The 20,213-nt window shown below is 34.4% G+C and overlaps 1 protein-coding gene across 2 annotated transcripts in view; it reads right to left on the bottom strand.

Moving 5' to 3' along the window:
• The window catches only part of LOC135833201 (kin of IRRE-like protein 2), a 389,993-nt gene that overhangs the window by 138,180 nt on the left and 231,600 nt on the right, over positions 1–20,213 (bottom strand). For both annotated transcript variants that reach the window (XM_065346885.1, XM_065346886.1), the window contains exon 2: positions 8,812–8,939. In XM_065346885.1, the coding sequence (XP_065202957.1) occupies positions 8,812–8,939 (128 nt within the window). The remainder of the gene's footprint in view (positions 1–8,811; positions 8,940–20,213) is intronic.

The following is a 20,213-nucleotide window of genomic DNA, read 5'->3' as shown; positions in this document are numbered from 1 at the left end:
AATATATCGATTAATATGTTTTCGAGGTCGTAGAGTTCGAATCCGGAGTTATTTTTTTGGTAGGGGTGGGGGGTGAGGCGCGGGGAGGGGGCAACTTCACATTTTGCTTATATTATTGTGTAAAATGTCGATTGATATGTTTTCGAGGTTGTAGAATTCGAATCTGCACTTATTTTTTTTGTAGGGGTGAGGGTGAGGCGTGGGGAAGTAAAAAATTCCAAATTTACTTTTTGATGTTTTTTTATGCCACTGATTTTTAATGTTTACAGTTTTTTTACACGAAATCGGAACATATTTTGGTCTAAAACTTATAGAACATGGCAAGACAATGTGTTCTCTTCTGCATAGGAAGGTGTATTTTGGAGTGGTGTATACTATGCTTTCGCGATTTTTTGCACAAAATTGCACATTTGCTCTGCAGGTCCATTTTTCTATTAAAAATACATCAATTTTCTTCACAATTGCGGATATATCGCAATTTTAGGATTGAATCATGATATACTCGATTCAATTTTGATTGAAATACATTATTTGAGGTAGAAAATGATTTTTTCAAATCAACAATATAAACAATCTCAAAAAACACTCACGCATTAAGCGTGAGAATACCGACTTTTCTCTAAATAAAAATATTTTACAAACGAATTGATTCGTTTTTTTTTTAAACACTTGTACAGCAATTGATTTGTTTACAATCGAATAGAATCATTTACAAACGATCGGGGATTGAACAAATTGATTCATTTCTAGGTGAATCACTCGCGAACGAGTTAATCAATAGTTACTGAATCATTCGCGAACGAATTGATTCGTATAAGTGACTCGTTCGCGAACGAATCGATTCATTTACTCAATTTTTGATGAATCATTCGCGAACGAATTGATTCGTATGAGTGACTCGTTCACGAACGAATCGATTCATTTACTCAATTTTTAATGTATCATTCGCGAACGAATAGATTCGTATGAATGACTCGTTCGCGAACGAATCGATTCATTCACTCCATTTTTGGTGAATCATTCACGAACGAATTGAATTATTTTTTGTGAATTATTCGCGAACGAATCAATTCATATGATTAATTTTTGGTAAATCATTCACGAACGAATTTATCAATTGTTAGTAAATCATTCGCGAACGAATATAGTTGATAAATTAGTCGCGAATGACTCGATTCATTGAATTATTTTTCGTGAATCATTCGCGAACGACTCGATTTATTCAATTTATTTTCGTTGAATTGTTCACGAACGAATTGACGGGTCTGTTAATCAATTGCCAATGAATCATTCATGTATTAGTTTTTCATGAATCATTCGCGAACGAATCGAATTATTCGATTAATTTTTGGTAAATTATACAGGAACGAATTCGAAATAAGAAAATCGATAAATTTCTACATTTTCTGTCAAAAATCCATTTAATTAATTTTTGGTTAATTATTCGCGAATATATCGAGTAATTATCGAGTCCAAAATTGATCCGCGTACATTCGAAATAAAAAAATCGATAAATTCCAACATTTTCTGTCAAAAATCGTTAAAAAATTTTTAAAAAAAATTTGCTCCTGGGGTAAGATTTGAACCGTGTACCACCCACTCACCAAGCCAACTCCTTCGCCACAGGTCCACCGTTGTACTATTCCAAAATGCAATTTTAAAAGGTATACATGTTGACTACCTATTTGAAATAAGAAATTCGATAAATTTTCATTTCTATTTTCGTGAAATTGATCGATAAACGTATCGTTTAAACGTACATTGTATCAATAAAAATATCCTCGATTTTTTGTCGAACTCGAATTTCCAAAAATTCATCCGCGAATATTCGAATTTCGAAATAATACGAAAATCGATAATTTTATTTGGTAAAATGGCACATTGAAAAAATCATCAACTTTAAAAATTAATTACTCAAGAACAGCTTAACCGATTTTGATGAAATTTAAATTTTCACCCGTTGGATACTTGCCTAACATTTTGTCATCATCAGCATGTTTCAAAAGTTCGCAGCTTCAGCGTTTATCGAGCGACAAAATTTGCGGGGTGACTTTGCACAAAATTCATTAAAAATGAAATTTCTCAGGAACGGCTGAACCGATTTTGATCAAATTTATAATCTTATAACTAGGTTACAAGCCCGATTTTTTGACATAACCATCATGCTCCAAAAGTTCAAAGTTTTCGAGGTTATTGAACTTTAAACTTTTTTTTCACAATTTTTCAAAATTCAATATCTAGAAAACGGCTGAACCAATTTTGATGAAACTTTGCATACAACTAGGCCTTTACCGTCCCTACAAACCAAAATTATCACCACGATCCAAAAGTTTACAGCTTTTGAGTTATATCGAAAAAACCAAAAAAAACTTATATATATATATATCTATATATATATAAACCTTATATAAGGAAACCTGAATTTTCGGGAATGGTCGTATCGTGATCCCAGACCCTCAAAACGTAAAGAAAAGTCACTCCCCGACCCAACTTCCACCATCGCAACAAATACAGTACTCCACTTTTCTTAAGAAAAGTCGGTAAAACATAACAAACGGCATATTAAACGATAATATGAGCAAAATTTGGCATTTTTCACCTCTCCACGCCTCACTTTTAATCCCTACCAAAAAAATAACTCTATATTCGAACTCTACGACCTTGAAAACATATTAATCGATATATTACACGATAAATTAAGCAAAATTTGAAATCTTCTTGCTCCCCACGCCTCACCTCCCACCCCTACAAAAAAAATATGTGCAGATTCGAATTCTACGACCTTGAAAACATATCAATCGACATATTACACAATAATATAAGCAGAATTTGAAATTCCCCCTCCCCACGCCTCACCCCCCACCGCTACCAAAAAAATAAGTGCAGATTCGAATTCTACGACCTCGAAAACATATTATTCGATATATTACACGATAATATAAGCAACATTTGAAATTTTCCCGCTCCCCACGCCTCACCCCCCACCACTACAAAAAAAATAAGTGCAGATTCGAATTATACGACCTCGAAAACATATTATTCGACGTATTGCACATTGATGAGGGTTAAATCCGAATTATCGCCGTTTTTGGGGGGTCTGTGGCCCACTGTGCACTGCAATCTTACAAGGGATAGTCAATATGTAAGTTTCACGTGGCTGAAAAATTATGAATGCGTGGACATTTTTTGACCAAAATTGGAGGAAATAATGTATAGTTCAAACATTCGACCAGATCTAACAAAATTTATTTTGCATTTGGGTGCTTTGTTTGTATTTTACATCGTGATTAGTAGAGTGCTGATAAAAAAATGCTGTCCAAATGTGGTATTTGGTCAAAAAAAAAATTTTCAGTTGCAATAATTATGACTAAAATTCATCAAGAATTACTCAAAACATATCATACTAATACTAATGTTATTTTAAGTTAGGACATTATTTGGCGCTGTAAATTGTTCATGTGATAGTTGACAAATTTCTGGCACTGAGTAACTTTCAACAATTCCGACACTCAGCAGATTATCACTAAACAATTTACTGCATTTGGATTTTGATTGAATCAAATAATGTTGGTGTGTTATGTCTGTGGCTCTCAATCAATTTTCCGATAAATTTTTCTTTTGTTAGCTTGGAAAATTAATTTTTTCTGAAATATAATTTTTGGACGGAATTTTTTTATCAGTATTTTACTAATCGCCCTCGTTGTGGTTCCTTGTCCTTTACAGGACATTGGAAATTGCATTTTTGTGGTACCCTAACAGGGTGAGGCGAATGCCTATTGCCACTGCAATTATTCTGGGGAATCTACGTTGTTTTGAGCATTCACGTAGTAGTTTCCCGTTGCTTTCTACGCTATCTACAAAGTAGCTCATACGTCACTAGCCAGGTTTTTACAACCCTGAGTTCCGTAATCACCGCTACCTATAGTTGCTCAACCAGTTAAGTACAGCTTTTTGATACTGCCCGATTGGGAAAAATATCGCCCATCACACGCTGAAAAATTCGCGGCGAGAATTTCGGACTATTCGCTGGATATTTTGCTGAATAATGCGCCGATAATTTCGCGATTCGCGCATAAGATTGCTTATGCGCGATCGGCGTTTGCGCATGGGCGATATTACACGCGAAATTTTCCGTGCAGGAAATTGTCGCCCGTGAATTTATTGGAGTCTACGAGCGATTTCACATGTTTTGATTAAAATAACGATTACATTTTGAAATTCAAAAAAACAAAAAAGTACAATTTTATGTCCACAATTTCACTCTGTATTGACTGGTACAGCTCACTACCGTTCTTCTGAATTTTTCCTACCTAAATTTGGTCACTAAAATTTCCTATGTGTATGCGGGGATCGAACCGGGGACCTCTCGTTCCTAAAACCCTACACCTAACCCTACGTCTACCGAGGCTTCGAAGAGAAATGGATATGAAATGAATATATTTGCTTGCATACGCGCGTTGCTAATAATTTTTAGATTTATGCTATTAAAAATTCATTTAGATCATTTTTTTTTTAAATTTCAGTTGAGCTGAAAATTTTAAAGGTAAATTCAGGAATTTTTTCATTTTATTAAAATCTATTAGGTATAAAAATGAAAAAAAATGAAAAAATGCATTTCAATTAAATTGAAATTTTTTTTGTAAATTTGTTGAATAAATTTACAAATTTTTTTTTTTTATCATTATTTTGGGGAAAAAGTCACGTATTTTGTATAATGAAAATTTAAAAATTTCTGAATTCAGTTTTACAATTTTTGGTTTCATATGATTGCCCATTCAGAATTTTTGAAATTGTTTTGTACCTAGATATCGATTTTTTTATTCAAATTTAACTGAAAGTATATATTTTTTTTTAAAAAGGTTACTTACCTACACCTAGTATCTACCTACTGAATAATTTTATTTAATTTTATTGTTTTCAAACAGTTTTAATTTTTTTTAACGCGAAAAAAATAGTTGTGTTCAAATGAAAAAATTAAAAAAAAAAATTTTTGTTTTAATTAAGATCAGCCTATTTTTCAAAAATTTTCTAATTAAATTATTATTGAACTAAAAATTTTGTTTTTTTGGATGGCGGTAGGAACTAGGAAGGGATTAAAATTCAATTGAGATATCTGAACTCACCTTCAAAATTGTTGTTTTTCAAAATTACTCTGCTTTAGATTTTTTTAATAATTTGGTTTAAACTATAAAAATTTTCAAAATTGTTTTGCATTGAATTTTCGCCTTTTGAAATTCTTTTCAGAACATTTGAAAATTTTGTTTTCGTTTTTTTTTTAAAATTTGAGTGGCTGTAAAGAATTTTGTTCAAAATTGGAAAATTCAAAATGGTGCGTAATACTTACTTACCTATTTAAAAAAAAAAAAAACAGGTATAGGTAATATTAAAAAATGAAAAAAACAATATAAATATAGGTATTGTTCTTATTTTTTTTTCGTAAAAATTTTGAATGGGTAATTTTCAATTTAAATTTTTAAAAAAATGAAAACAAGACTGATTTAAAAACAAAAAAATAAACAGCAAACGTAAACTTTGGAGAAATTTTTGCCATTATTTGACTCAAATTTAAAAGGCATTCCTGCTTTTTTTGGTGCATCCGTAACACAAAAACACGTTTTTGAGTTTTTGAAGATGACCCATCTGGAGGGAAAATTTGAAAAAAATACTAATTAAGTATATGTAGTACTCATGCAGATATACATAATACATATTCTTGAAAGAAGAAAAATTTCGTGTACAAGAATTAGGTTCGAAGATATGGCGGTTTCAAATTTTCTTTTGTAAATATCTTCCCCTGGGAGCCAAAAAATGTTGAAAAAATTCATGTTGCTAGATTCATGTTTCCGCCATTTATTTTGAGTGAATTCAAAAATTTGTACATAATATTCAAAACTCATTGAAAAGTATGATTTTTTCCCCCAAAAAAGTGTTTCTTTCACCCCTGTGGGCAAAGGAGTGGAGTGGGGGATTTTTTTTTACTCTAACATTATTTTAAACGTACCCAACAATGTTACATCAAAATTTCAAAAATCTGAGGACAGGGGCCTGTTATCTATTTCACCCTGGAATGTCCCTTACTGCCAGATTGGAATACATAGAACAAATGCGTGCGCATTGCACAAGTTCCCTTTCCATAAAATCGTAAAAGCGAATTTGTCATCAAAATTTCACTTTCAAAATTTTCGCTGATAAATTCGCTACATTTCTCATTACCTGAAATGTAGCTTAAATAATCGCCAACCAGAATTTATTCTTATGGGCGACATTTGAAGCGAAGTAATTCACTACACTTTGAATACACGATTTTTTAAGCAAATTTTTGGGCAAGTTTAGAACAACATATTTCGTGAGCGAATAATCCGGCAATATTTTGAGCGAATCGAACACCAAAATTTTGTACCGTGTATTCATCATGTAAACGTACCACCATATGGGCAAATTTATCAGCGATCGGCGATAGCTTGGGCGAATTTGTCAGCAATTGGCGATATTTTCCCCAAGCGGGTGGCAACAGATCGCGTGCATTTCTGTTGCCTCTGCTGTTCTGGTGCTCAGAGCTTAATGTGTAATAGATGTTAAATGCACTACAATGTATACATTATGTGCCTGCGTCTCTAGCGGGATTTGAACCCACAACCTCTTGTTCAGAAAGCCGTGGATCAACCCAAACCCACTACGCCACCGAGCGTATTTTACTAATAACACTGTAAAATACAAACAACGCACCCAAATGAAAAATACATTTTGTCAGATCTGGTCCAATGTTTGAACTATATCTCCTCCAATTTTGGTCAAAAAATGTCCACGCATTCATAATTTTTCAGCCATGTGAAACTTACATATTGACTATCCCTCGTACATAGCTTGCTATAAGAAAGGTCTACATAGTTCCCACATTACCTACACTTCCAGTAGGCTATGTATAATAAAAGATCTATTTATAACCGCCAAGGTGTTTAAGGCATATCTTACTACCTATGTCAAGACCACTACCAATTTGATTTGAGAAGTCGAAAAACAGGGCAGAAACCAAATTTTAGCTTTCTACCTCATTTTGTCAACTTTTGATTTTGCATGAAAAATGTGCCCAATTTGAAGGTTCAAAATTTGTAAAAATTCAGTGAATGAAAATCAGCATCTAAATTTTGACCTAATGGTTCATTTTTGGATGGTGTTTTGATTTTTCTGTGACCGTTCCAAACAAATTTTCTATTGGTTGTAATTCAAAACCCACTGAAAAGCCTTCGAATATCATTTTAATTACTAGTGGTAAGTTTAATCAAAATTCAAATTTAAAGCATATTCCAAATCGCAAATTTCAATCCGCAATACCTACACCTCCAACATATTAATTCACAAAAGCCAATCCACCGCCACATTATATTGCTATCTGCAGAGAACCGACTCTTTTGTAAAACTCTTCCTTACATGATAGAATTCCATCGACGACGGACACCAGACAACCCTTCCCTTCCACTCGCCTTTTATCCTTCGCAGTCTAAATTGTATAAACGATTAGATCTCATCTACGAGTAAAACAGCACACAAGCTCGCGACGTTTCTCGAGATTAATCTAGGTCCTAGAATATATACGTAGTATACGTACGATTGCAGAAAACGTAGCGTAATACAAAACGGACAAGGAGAAGCTTGGGATATTCAAAATGAAAACAAGTATCTTTCTCGAGTGTATCATATGCGGCAGTTGCTTCGATATGGATGAAGGTTAAAAGGGGGGTGTTTTCAAATATACCGAAATGCCGACACTTTAGCTTAATGAGTGACATAACTTTTAACAGAACTCTAACAGCGATAAAAGTAACAAATGTTAAGCTTCGTTAATTTCACACAGACTATCTCACTCTTTAACCCCACTTCCTATATTAAATACTCGACGTTTTTGAATTCCGGTGTTTTTCCTTCTACGTTCCTCTCTTCCTCGTGGCTCGCTCCTTGATTCCCAAAAATACTACACGAAATTTTTTTTCTCACTCTTTCGTGAAAAAAAAAACGGAAAAAATTTCGTTTTAATTGAACTAATTATATCGAGCTTTTTTTCTCTCACTCTCTTCTGCTTTTATACAGTCGTTGCTTTAATTTTTTTCCAGCTTGTAGGCGTATAAGTGTGCATAGAACATACAGGTCAACCGAAGCATTTATACATGTAGGTAGGTCTATACAATTTGTACGAGCTTACACGTTACATTATTAAAACCAGTGAGCGAAAAGTGTTTGTTATTTGTAACCGTCAGTTTTACGCGATTAATCATTCATTTATTATTCCGAAGTTATACGCTGCCAACGTAAAAAATACCATACTTCTAAAGAGATTGATACGAAGTTGGTGCTTTTAATTAAACCGGGCACGTTGTAAGGCCTTTACGCCGCCTTTAAAAGGTACCTCCGAGTACATTTTTCTTTTCGCCTATTGTTTTGATTTATACGATTAAATTGAATTTCAAATGCTTTTTCCGCTAAACTCGCGTACCCTGGATGGGTCGAATTCAATTTATAATTTGACCAAAAACCAGGCTCCCAAATTAAGCTCGCTATTTTCTTATGGTAAAGTAAAATGTTACGTAGTCGATTTGTGTTCAAGATGAAGATATGGGTTCATGGGTACCTCATTTTCGGCGCAGATGAAGAAGGAGAGAAAAAAATAGGCTCTCGTTGTTGGTGCAGGTTTTCATTATGACGGACGTGAAATATGAATTTTGCTGAAATATTCGACCTAGATAGGTAGGTACTAGGTAGGTAAGTAGGTTGTGTGTAGTAGGATAAGATGTAATTTATTATCGTATAGGTACTTACTTTATTGTCTTTTTGCCAATTACAATCTCCTTTTTTGTTTAACACGACGCAAATTAATTTCGTATCTTCTCCGCCGTTCACCTCCGTGTACGTTGGTTTCCGATCGAATGACTGCAGAGGAAATACGTCTGAAAATATAATAAATCAAAATTAATTCTCATCGTACGTTGGATCGATTTAAACATCGGTAAATTTTAAGTTATTCGATGAATTTTGATTCGAATGGATGTATGTGGAGCAGATTTTAATAATGTTGACAATATATTTCGCATTATTCTACACTGTAATGAGTTGATTTGAATGCTTTCGATCGCTACAAAATTCGAATGCTCTCTTTAAGTTCTTCGATTTTTTCCCTACTCAGAATCGGTAAAGGTACAATTTTCCAAATTAGGAAATAATCACATCTAAGTAATGAAAAAAAGTAGGAAAAGATTCGAAGATTTTTTATTTTTCTGAAATTGAAACATGTGATGTATTTCGAGTTGATATTAGCCTGGATGCGAATTTTAGCCGTGTGATTACCCGGAAAAGGTGTCAGGGATTCCCAAGATGAGGCAATCCAATTTTTCAATAACTAATAAAAATTATAAAACAAAAAAGTTGACCAATTTGGTTCAAATTCAGTTCGATGGCAAGTTCAGTGTCATCGATGATTTCTTGAGAGCAAAATTTTTGACTAAAATTGACCACTTTAGGTTGAAAAAAAAATACGTTTCCAAATGCTTTTATGGTTTTGGAGCAGCAGCTGCTGAGCTGCCACTCGAAAAATTCAAATAAAAAATAATTTTTTTGGCCTTCTCCAGATTTTGGACTGCCATCCAAATTGATTGGAAGTTTTCAAAGAAGAATTTGAGGTGGTTGTTGGGGTAGAAAAATTGAGTACATTCAGGCCAAATTTAAAATGAATCAGCTTGAAACAGGCAGAGAGTGTGTAAAATACCTGAAGGGGGAGGGGGTGACCGCTCCCTGAGTGTGGATTGAAAACCACTTCTGTGTTCAAAAATCACCATTCGGTAGGACTCAACAAGAAATTGCACAATAATCAAAACTGCAGTGTCAAAGTCAATTTCACCTCAGTTAATATTGTATTATATTATTTTCAAAAATCTTTTTTTTTTTTGTTCAAACTTGTCATTCAAATGATTAAATCGTTTATTTTTAGAATTGAAATTTAAAAAAATACTTTGGAAGCTCCAGAAAATTTCATGACCTTATCACTACATCAAAAAATTCAGGATTTTGAAGTGCAGTGTGAGCCAAATTTAAGTATTTCTTTTCATTTTAGTTTAATTTTTAATTTTTCTCCGAAAATGGGCCAAATTTGAGTTTAAAAATTCATGAAAACTCGAAAAATGAAATTCAAGCCCTGATGCTCTCGAGTTGTATTTTCAAAATGCTCTTTCGGAGGGTATCTCCATCGACCTCCTGAAGATTGAAAAACTCAATTTCTTTGTGAAGTGTTTTACAACAATATACTTATTTTTAAAAAAATACGATCTCTTAAAAAAAGGTTGGATTTTTTAATAGATAAATCATATAAATTTTAAGTTTTTCAGTGTAATTATGTATTATTCACATAGGTAGTTGAATAATTAATGATATCACATCAAAATGTGAGATATTTTTTCAAATGAAATAGTTATTTGTATTTTTTTACATATTTCCATACGTGATACAATTCAAACACTTTTCTTTCAAGAAAAGCTTGCCCGAATTGTATTTTAATTTTTCCAAATATCGGAAACAAAAGTGTTGTCACATTTACGGGAGGGGGAGGGAGGAGGAGAAAGATTTGAGATTACACCACACTTTCAAAAATGTTTTCTAATTTTTTGATTTTTTTTCTTGAGAATTTCGATTGTTTTTTAACGTGAAAAAAATGTATAAGTAGATTCATTTTTTTCTCTTTTTATTTGGTGTTTTGGAATATTTTTGCAGTAGTTTTGTTTTTATTTTTAAATTTCAAGATTAAATTTCCCATTAGGTAAGCATTTTTTCAGGTTATTGAAAAATTTTCAAAATTTTTCACATTTTCAAAGTTTTTTTATCTATTGCTTCATTTTTTTGAAGAAAATTCTCCAATATTTTGATATTTCAATAAAATTTTATATTTTTTGCAAGTAGCAGTAGATCATTAAAATTTTATAATTCTTTTGAATAAAATAATTTTATCGCTGAGTACCTATTTCTTTTAATTGAGTAGGCTATTTGAAATTTCCTTCATTATTATTTGTGAATTATTTATTTTTTTTGGAGGGGGGGGGGGGTGACAAAAGCTTGAATTTTTTCAGCCAGTGCTACACTTTCGATCCAGTTCATTCGCCTGTTTATTTCAAATAAGTAACTGGGAACACAAAAAAATGAAAAATTTCCAATTCTATTTCACTTTTCTTTGTCGGTTGCTCTTGCTACAAGAAGTCGAATACTTACATAGGTTAATGGCACGGTAGCGCCTGAAGCATAATAATCCACTGCTGAGTCGGTACATCTAATAGTAAATGTAGCGAATGAGTATATCCACTATAGTATACCACCTGCACTATGCAGGGATAAAATGGACGTCTCAACGAGCACGGAAGAAAAAACTTGTTGTGGGGATTTATTAAAGCTCGCTACGTACAATTTTCGAGTCGAATCTTGCAATTTTTAGAGCAGTCTTTCGCTATCATTTTAAGTACCATAAAGAAGATTTCTTCGTCTGGCGTAAACATCATCGAAATATCTCTATATATTATTTCCACAAGCGCAAAAATCTTGTAATTTTAAATCATCGCGTAAGACAAAGCGATATGAATTATTTATAAAAGCGCGCGCTCGCTCGCGCGTATTTTCTTCCTTTATCAAAACCATGGCTGGAGCTATCACGTGTAAAAGTACGCGAATGTATACGCCAGAGTGTACTATATACCGACGGTTGTACCTACTCGTACTTTGAAAAACAACCCATTTCGTAATAAACGATTCCGATAAAATTTTCTTCTTTGATAATTCTCGTATACAAAACGACGTATATACACTACTAATCATTAATTTGCTTTCTTTTTGCCGCCGCGTGTAGCAGCCACAAAGAGGGGAAAAACCTTTCAAGTTTCCTTTTAACTTTTTTTTTTTTTTACTTCTCTCGCTTTGATTTCGCTCATCTTTATTCACAATACTTTCCTGCCCACGAACGTTTTTTTTTCAAGGTACTTAAACAGAAAAAAAAACACCACCTCGTCTCTTTCGACATTTCGAAATTTCCTCTCGTCTATTGTAAACTGTGTAGCAATGGACAATAAAAAAGGTTGGAAAGAAAATTAAAATTTTTAATTTTAACAGATTTCCAATACGACACGAAGAGGTGAAGCTGTAAGATAAAGACGAAATCGTCCCCCGCTCTTTTCCTCCAATCTTCGCAGTTACGTCGAGTAAAAAGTATATAAAACTTTTACAAATACCGAAGGAACGATGAAGGAAGCGCGCGATTTGCCAGATAATCGTTTTTTCTTTAAGATTTACCAGCTCACTTGCCTCGCGTACTCAATTTATCAATTCCAAATGAAAAATTTCAATTTATTTGCTCGCGTTTTGTATTCGATTACAATATAAAGTATTTGTAAACAAAACAGCCATTTGATCAAGCTATACGAAGTCTCCATAAAACGCGACACTGCGTTGCTGTAACGTATAGTTTTCATTTGGGATTTGAAATTTTTATAATAAAAGTGCCAACTTTCAACATTCCTGTTATTCGTTTTCTTCTTCGTTCAATTTTTTCCCCTGATGTAATTTAATTAAATTTTTCGGTTTAAAAATTTAACGCGTTTTAGTAATTTACTTTTTCTGTATCGGATGGTTTTTAATTTCGAAACGAAGAATTTCAGTTTTTGAAGGTTTTTTTAGAGGAGGAAGGATGTTAAGCCTATTTAACTGTATTAAAAAAAAATACTCTATTTTGGTTTTCAAATGACATGAAAATATTGGAGAAAAAAACTTATTGAATCTGTCATTTGGACTTAGTTACCCCACTCATCGAAGACTTCCATTTAGAGTTGAAAGTAAACCAAAAAAATTTCAGCTCCAGAGGTGCCCTTAGAAGGGGAGATGTGAGTATTCAAAGAGGGAAAATTATCGAAAAAAAATCGATTTTTACAAACGTACCAAGCCTGACTTTTACGGATTTGAAACAAAAAAAAAATTTACTGAATCGCTGAGAGGCTCGACAGTCGACAGGTAAACAAACAATCTTCCTTGAGAGTCCAGACACACGGGCCAATGACCTTAATGGACCAGACAGGCAGATAGACAACCTTGGAAAGCTCAACAGGTAGGTCAACGACCTTAAAAGCACAGACAGGCAGATAATAATGACCTTGGAAAGCTATACAGGCACACAGGCAACCACGAGAGGTTAGACATGTAACTTAAAGAGTCCAGACAGCCAGGTAAATGACCTTAAGAGGGCAGACAGGAAGACAAATGACCTCGAGAAGCCAAATAGACAGGTCAATGACCTCAAAAGAATACAGATAAGCAGACAAACGACCTTGGAAAACCAGACGACATTGGGAAGGAAGACAAACGAGACAATGACCCTGATAGTCCAGACACACGAGTCAATGACCTTAAGAGGCCAGACAGACAGACAGACAGACAGACAGACAGACAAACGAACTTGGGAAGCAAGACAAACGGGGCAATAACCTTGAGAGTCCAGACACGTAGTTCAATGACCTTAAGAGGCCAGACGCAGGAAAACAGACAATCTTGAGAAACCAGACAGACAGTTCAATGACCTCAAGAAGACAGACAAACAACCGTGGAAATTAAGGCAGACAGGCATAAGACATAAAACCATGAGATGATAGGCAGGTAGGTCAGAGACCTCAAGTGGCCAGACAGACGGGGCAATGACTCCAAAAGGCCATACAGGCAGACAGGCGACCTTGGAAAGCCAGACATATACAAGTCAATAGGCTCAAAATCTGGTCTGGATGATCAGATCTGATTGAGCATAAAGCCAACTTGACCAAAAAACATATTCATGATTTGAAACTTTCCTCGTATGGGCGATTTTACACCAATTCAACAGACAGTACTTGGGATTCTGTGTCGACCTAGGCCATGCTATCAAAATCCTAGATCACTCATAGGATTTCATTGAACGGTTAAAAATTTGAAAATCGCTTATTTTTGAGAAAATTTGTGTTTTGAAAATTTTTTTGTCTTGAATATTTTGCATTAATTGTTTCAAAAGATCAAGAGATATCGTTTGTGAAACTGAAGAAATATTTTAGAATACAGTGGTGCCAATTTTTTGGTCATTTGCCAGTTTCAAAAAAAACAAAAAAATTTAATTTTGGCCATTTTTTTGATTTTCTGAAATTGACAATACTTAATGACCAAAAAATTGGCATCACTGTATTCTAAAATATTTCCTCTGTTTCAGAAATTATATATCTCAATGTTTGTCACAATTAATCCGAAATATTCGAGAAGAAAACAATTTTAAAACTCGAATTTTCCCAAAAATAAGCGATTTGAAAATTTTTAACAGTTCAGTGAAACCCTAAAAGTGGTTTTGGTTTTTGATGGCAATGGCCGAGGACAAAGCAGAATCTCAAAAAATACTATCTTTTGGAACTGACTTTTTCTGACACAGGTTGGGTAAGGACTGGAACGAAAAATCCACGATTTTTCCCAAAATTTCTCCTCTTTGAAGACTCATCACTTTTCCTGAAGCACCTCCTCAGCTAAAATTTTTCTTGAGTGACTTTCAACTCAAAATGAAGGCCTTTGATAAATGTTGTCAAAATCTACTGACATTTTTTTTTCGCAATCCACCCTATCACCTACACACAATATTACAGTGAACCGATTTATTGCAAGAAGATGATCGAATTCGATTCTGATCGATTTCATTTCACGATTATTCGATAAAATCTGTCGCTGGGGACGCCATGAAACAAATTCAAAAATACGACAACTTATTTGCAATACCTACATAGACACATACATATAAGTAGCGATGTGCTACCCATTTCTGCAATGTACAAACTGGAACTACGAACGAACGTAAACAAAAAACGTCACAGAATAGAGAATCATTTTTTACTTTTGTCGCGCGTTAGAATTGCTTTCGCACACGTGAAAGAATAAAATATGACGCCATGCATTCGTAGTGACGGTTCATAAGATCAATTAAATTTAGTAATTTATCATGACGACAGTGCGTCGCATAGGTATACCTACGACGTACACACTACACACATCGCATTCTATACACTGTACCGGGTACGTATATAGAAGAAGACTATGCTAGATGGGAAAAGCATACAGGGAGGAAAAAAGTCCTCCTACTACACGTATAATTTCCTCTTGTTCTTCGTATATATACCTATATCCAAAAAGCGGAAAGTACGCGTCTGCGAATCACTTCCACATGCAAGCGAAGGCCCACCGTTGCTCGACTCCACAATAGGCCTACAACGCACCATCATCATTTCTCTTTAACCCAAAAATTGTGAAAAGCGAACGAAATTCGTAAAGGGAATAGTGTTTTGCCAGCATATACGTACGCGAGATTGTCATGTTGAAAGATTTTTCCTTTCGGCAGTACCGCAGTTCTCCTTTTTCACGTGCTTGGCGCTTTTTTGCCCATTTACCACGTCTTATACCTATCGTGTAGTTCGTGAACTCTGTACAGTACACGAGTAGGTATAATATGCGTCAAAACACCCCGGTAGTGTTGTGTTTTACCCCGAGACGAGTAAATTTATCGTCTAATTTTACCGTCGTCGTCGCGGTGAAAACGACCGACCATCTAACGTGATGAACCAACTTCCGCAAAGCACGAGGATGTTGCTCACGTGGCCATACGTCAGACTAATGGGTATAAATATGATTGTCTCAGTGTCTCCTTACGAATCACATTATACAATCCAAACACCAAACCTACCTGGTACGAGAATTTTAATCTATTCGAATACTACTATTCTCTTTTGCAAATTATATCTACGTGATGCCTCATCAGTTCATCTTTAACTTCTGGTCCTCTCACAACATTTCAATTTTGATCTTACCACTCGAGATATTCAATCGAAGAAGTTTAATGACTGTGTACGGAGTCCTTAAAAAAAACGAATCACACTTTTAAGAATGTTTTGGCGAACGATATTTTTAAAGCTGCCTCAAAAACCATTTTACAAGCCAGTCACAAATTCTGAACAGGATTGAAGAGCTCATTGATCACAGAAGGAATCAACTGGATGTAAAAGCGTTTTTACGGCAAACTGGGTATGCAATTTTATTAACACGAATGAAAACGAAAGGAATGCAGATGACTTGCAGGTTCTTCAGATTGGGTGCACATGGCATAGGACCAAAAGGTGAGGTTCTTGAAAACACTGGCCCCATTTTTGAGATTCTTTGAGTCAGAACTTAGCCCAATGTTGAGAAGAAAACAGGGCAAAACTCAAAAAGCTCAAAATTGACAAGACATTCAATGGGGAGGAAAAAGCTTGAAATTTTTGACATTTTTCTCATTAGCGGGTATCAAATGTTGATGTTTTTGGGCCCTCAGAGTATGTTTATAAAATCATTACTTGAATGGTACGATCAACTTCAAGTCGGTGTATAAATTTGATCCAACTGTCAAACAGCTAGAATGTTATATCTACACAGATTTTGCTGGCTGTCCTACTACATCTCGATCCACAACTGGCAACACCGGCGTTCTGATCAAGTATGCTGACACGGCAATATCCTGGATCAGTAAACAGCAGTTGATAGCTGACTCGAGTTGTGAAGCCGAATTGATCGCTGCTACCCTATTGACAAAATTATGCATAAAAACAGGCGTGTAGATGCGTAATGCGTGAATTTGGACTTTTTTCAAAACAAAACATGCGATTCAGCCTGCGAATAGCATGTGTAAAAGCAATGTTAAAGCATGTAAAATGAAAGAAAAATTTGAAAAAATTTCTGCCTTAGGTGGGAATCAAACCTGAGACCCGTGGTTTCTGGTTTTTCAACGTCACCTAACCAACTCGGCCACTTTGCCGCTTGCGAAGAGTGAAGTTATTTCCGCATAAATGCTTGTGAGTTGTGAAATTATTAAATTTTTAAATTTTTCTTCCAAGTCCAAAAAGTGCAAACATTTATGGGAAAATAACTCCGCTCTTTTCAAGAAGCGAAGTGGCCAAGTTGGTTAGGTGATGCCGAAAAACAGAAACCGCGGGTCCCAGGTTCGATTCCCACCCAGGGCAGAAATTTTTTTAAATTTTTCTTTTATTTTACATGCTTTAACATTGCTTTTACGCATGATATTCGCAGGCTGAATCGCATGCTTTTTTTGAAAAAAGTCCAAATTCACGCATGCTTGTGCTAGATGCATAAAAGCATGCATTTTATGTAGCATGCTATCGCATAATTTTTGTCAATAGGGTAACGAAGCATTGAAGGAAACTATCTGGATTTCAAGATTATTTTGAGAATTAATCAATCTGTCCCATGTTCCTGTGTTATTGGTGGATAACAAAAACACCGTTCGAATTGTAGAGAACGTTAGAATTCCATAGCAGAATGAAACATATCCAGAGGAAGTACTTCTTCATCTGTGACCAAATTCGAGCAAACATGATCGATGTTCATCATATTCATCATGTTCGAACTGAGCAGCAATTGGCTGATATACTTACAAAGCCTTTGCCGAATCCGAGGCTGTCAATTTTGCGAGAACAATCTGGATTGATATCATCGATTGTTTAAATCATTGCTCGATAATTCTCAAATTAGGGAAAGTGTTAAAATAAATGTAAAATTATTTTTTGTCGTAATTACAAGTGATTCGTCGTATTATCGAGATACAATGTATTCGTAAAGTCAACAAAAAGCTTTGATGACTTTGAATATTTTTTCTACTCAAATCTCCTTCAATTTTATTCAGATTATTACGTTAACGTTCGCATTATGGCGATTTTCTATTTTTCTGATTAATGTACATATTTTTTATATTCTTTAAATATGTTTGAATACATCTTTTATTTCAAAGTGCGCATCGTATTTTGTTACAAAATACTCGACAATTTTAAATTCTGAATTTTTAGAAACCTAATTAAGTGGCCCGTCACATGCTATTTTTCATTTTTTTTTCTTACCATGCTCAAGACCATCACAAAAGTAGGGGGGGGGGAATGGTACTCAGAAATTAAAATTATTCGAAATCACTTTCAGTATAGGTACCTAGCAAAATAACTCGCCGAATAACTTATTGAACACATTTCATCCAAAGGTATAAGACCAAATCCTCGGCTTGAAAATTATCTTCAAACTGTATCCTTTTTCCATCTAATTTACCTCCACAAACTATTTATACTCTTCAGTTGCAAAGACTCTGTTTTGCTTTCTACACGATCAATGAGCCTCCACTTCGGTGGCATCCTTAGATAAAGAATTTTCATCATTATCCTTTCGAGCAACTTGTATCGATGCCTATAGAATAACAAGAGGACAAGACTAAAGTCATCCGGCAGACCCGCTTAATGAAAACCATCGACGATTATTCGTAATCGCTTTTTCCACTATATACAAATGCGACCATACCGACTACACCAGCCTTTGGGAGAGTTGTGGGAGAAAGGGGCGGGGAAGAGATACGATGTAAAATTTCTTTTTTTACCCACACTTGGCTTAGATTAATTTGCTGTAACGGTTTTTGGAAGTCGAGCTAGAGGGAGTTTCGTAACGAACGTGAGCAAGTTTTAATAGCAAAAACAGAGTAAGACATCAATTTTCTTACTCACCCAGTTAAAGCCATTAAAATAAATCACCTCGCCGCAATTTACACAATATATATCGAACCTTTTCTATGAGACATCGGTAATAGGGAAATGGAAACGAAGCGAATTTCTCGGCGATCAGTGAGCACCAGTTCTGCTGGCTTTTTTTTACCCCTTCGCACTTATCTATAGTACGTGATGTGGGATAAATCAATTGTGTTTTAATTCACGAGGTACCTAGCGATGTAATCTGGCTGATTAAAATAAAATGGTTCAAAACTTTTCATATTTGACACTAACGATTTTCTTCTTTGTAATAAGGATATAATTTTTACTATACTAAATCTCACCGTGGGAAGTTTTAAATAAACGACGAAAGGAAAAGTTTTTTTAATTAAATTAATTGCTCGCGAGAAGAAGAAAAAAATCCTAATTAAAGGTTGATGTACTTGTAGAAAAAGAAACCTGCTTATCGTTTGGGATTTTTGGGTCATTCAACGTTGAGGTTGAATGAAAAGGTGTCGCGTGAGTTTCACGACACCCGGCTGTAACACAATTTCGCTCATTGCTGTCGTTATTACTGTCGAGGGTTAAAATGGAATATAAATTACGACGATAAGTTGAAAACACCCTGTACCGCTCGCCCTATCTTAATGATGAACACGAAATGAAAGGAAATACACGTTTGGCCCAAAATCTTAACAATTTAATTAAGAGATATTGTTCGAGAATAAGTCGACGTATTTTAGCTATATCGTAAGATTGCTTATCAGTCGCAGATGTCTGCCGAAGAAACCTGCCTGCGTTCGGAGTTCACTTCGAATTGGCTAAATTGCGGAATTTCAACGTAATTAGTGATGTTAAAATGCGCGCATATTCATTTGCCTGCGCGCAAGGTGAGCATTTGCGCGCATATGCGCGCATTTGCGCGCAAATTCCACAAATGGATGTTATTTGCTTCTATTTGTGATTTTCAACAAGAAAAGTTGTCCAAAAAACGGAAAAGCATGAAAAAATAGGGCAAAAGCAGGACAATTTCTCATATTTTATTTAAAAGGAAGGGAGAGGGGTTCAATAATATTGCAATCGATTTTTTTCACTGCTTTGGAAAATATTTTGATTTCTTTTTGAATTCGAAATTTTCAAATGTTTGGACCTTTTCTTCTGAATTTATCATCATTTGAGTGAAAATTTTTAGAAATTAAAGTATCCAAAATAAGAGAAGAATAAAATGGAAATTGAAAAATTTTTGATTCAAAATATGAAAAAACAAGTAATTTTTCCAAAAATACTCCTACCTACCTCAATATTTTCAGAAAGGGGAGCCCTCAAATTTCTGTTCCATAGTTAAGAAATGGTAAAAAAGACAATAGCAAGACAATTTCTCAAATGTTATATTTTGAATGAAAGGTGGAAATGAGGGGTTCGATATTATTTTTTCACTACTTCAGAAAGCATTTTGATTTTTTTTCAATTCAAAGTTTTCAGATGTTTAGATGTTCTCCTCCTTCCCTCAAATTTATCATCACTTGGCAGAAAATTTTTAGAAATTCATATTTAAAAAAAATAATAATAAAATATGAAAGAATAAAATATGGGAAGTACAAAAATTTGTAGGGTTTCTCCACTAATAGGGGAACC

The sequence above is a fragment of the Planococcus citri genome, chromosome 1, assembly GCF_950023065.1.
Source record: "Planococcus citri chromosome 1, ihPlaCitr1.1, whole genome shotgun sequence".
NCBI lineage: Eukaryota > Metazoa > Arthropoda > Insecta > Hemiptera > Pseudococcidae > Planococcus > Planococcus citri.
Note: the sequence above shows the minus strand (reverse complement) of the source record. Positions and strands in the feature narration are given on the sequence as shown.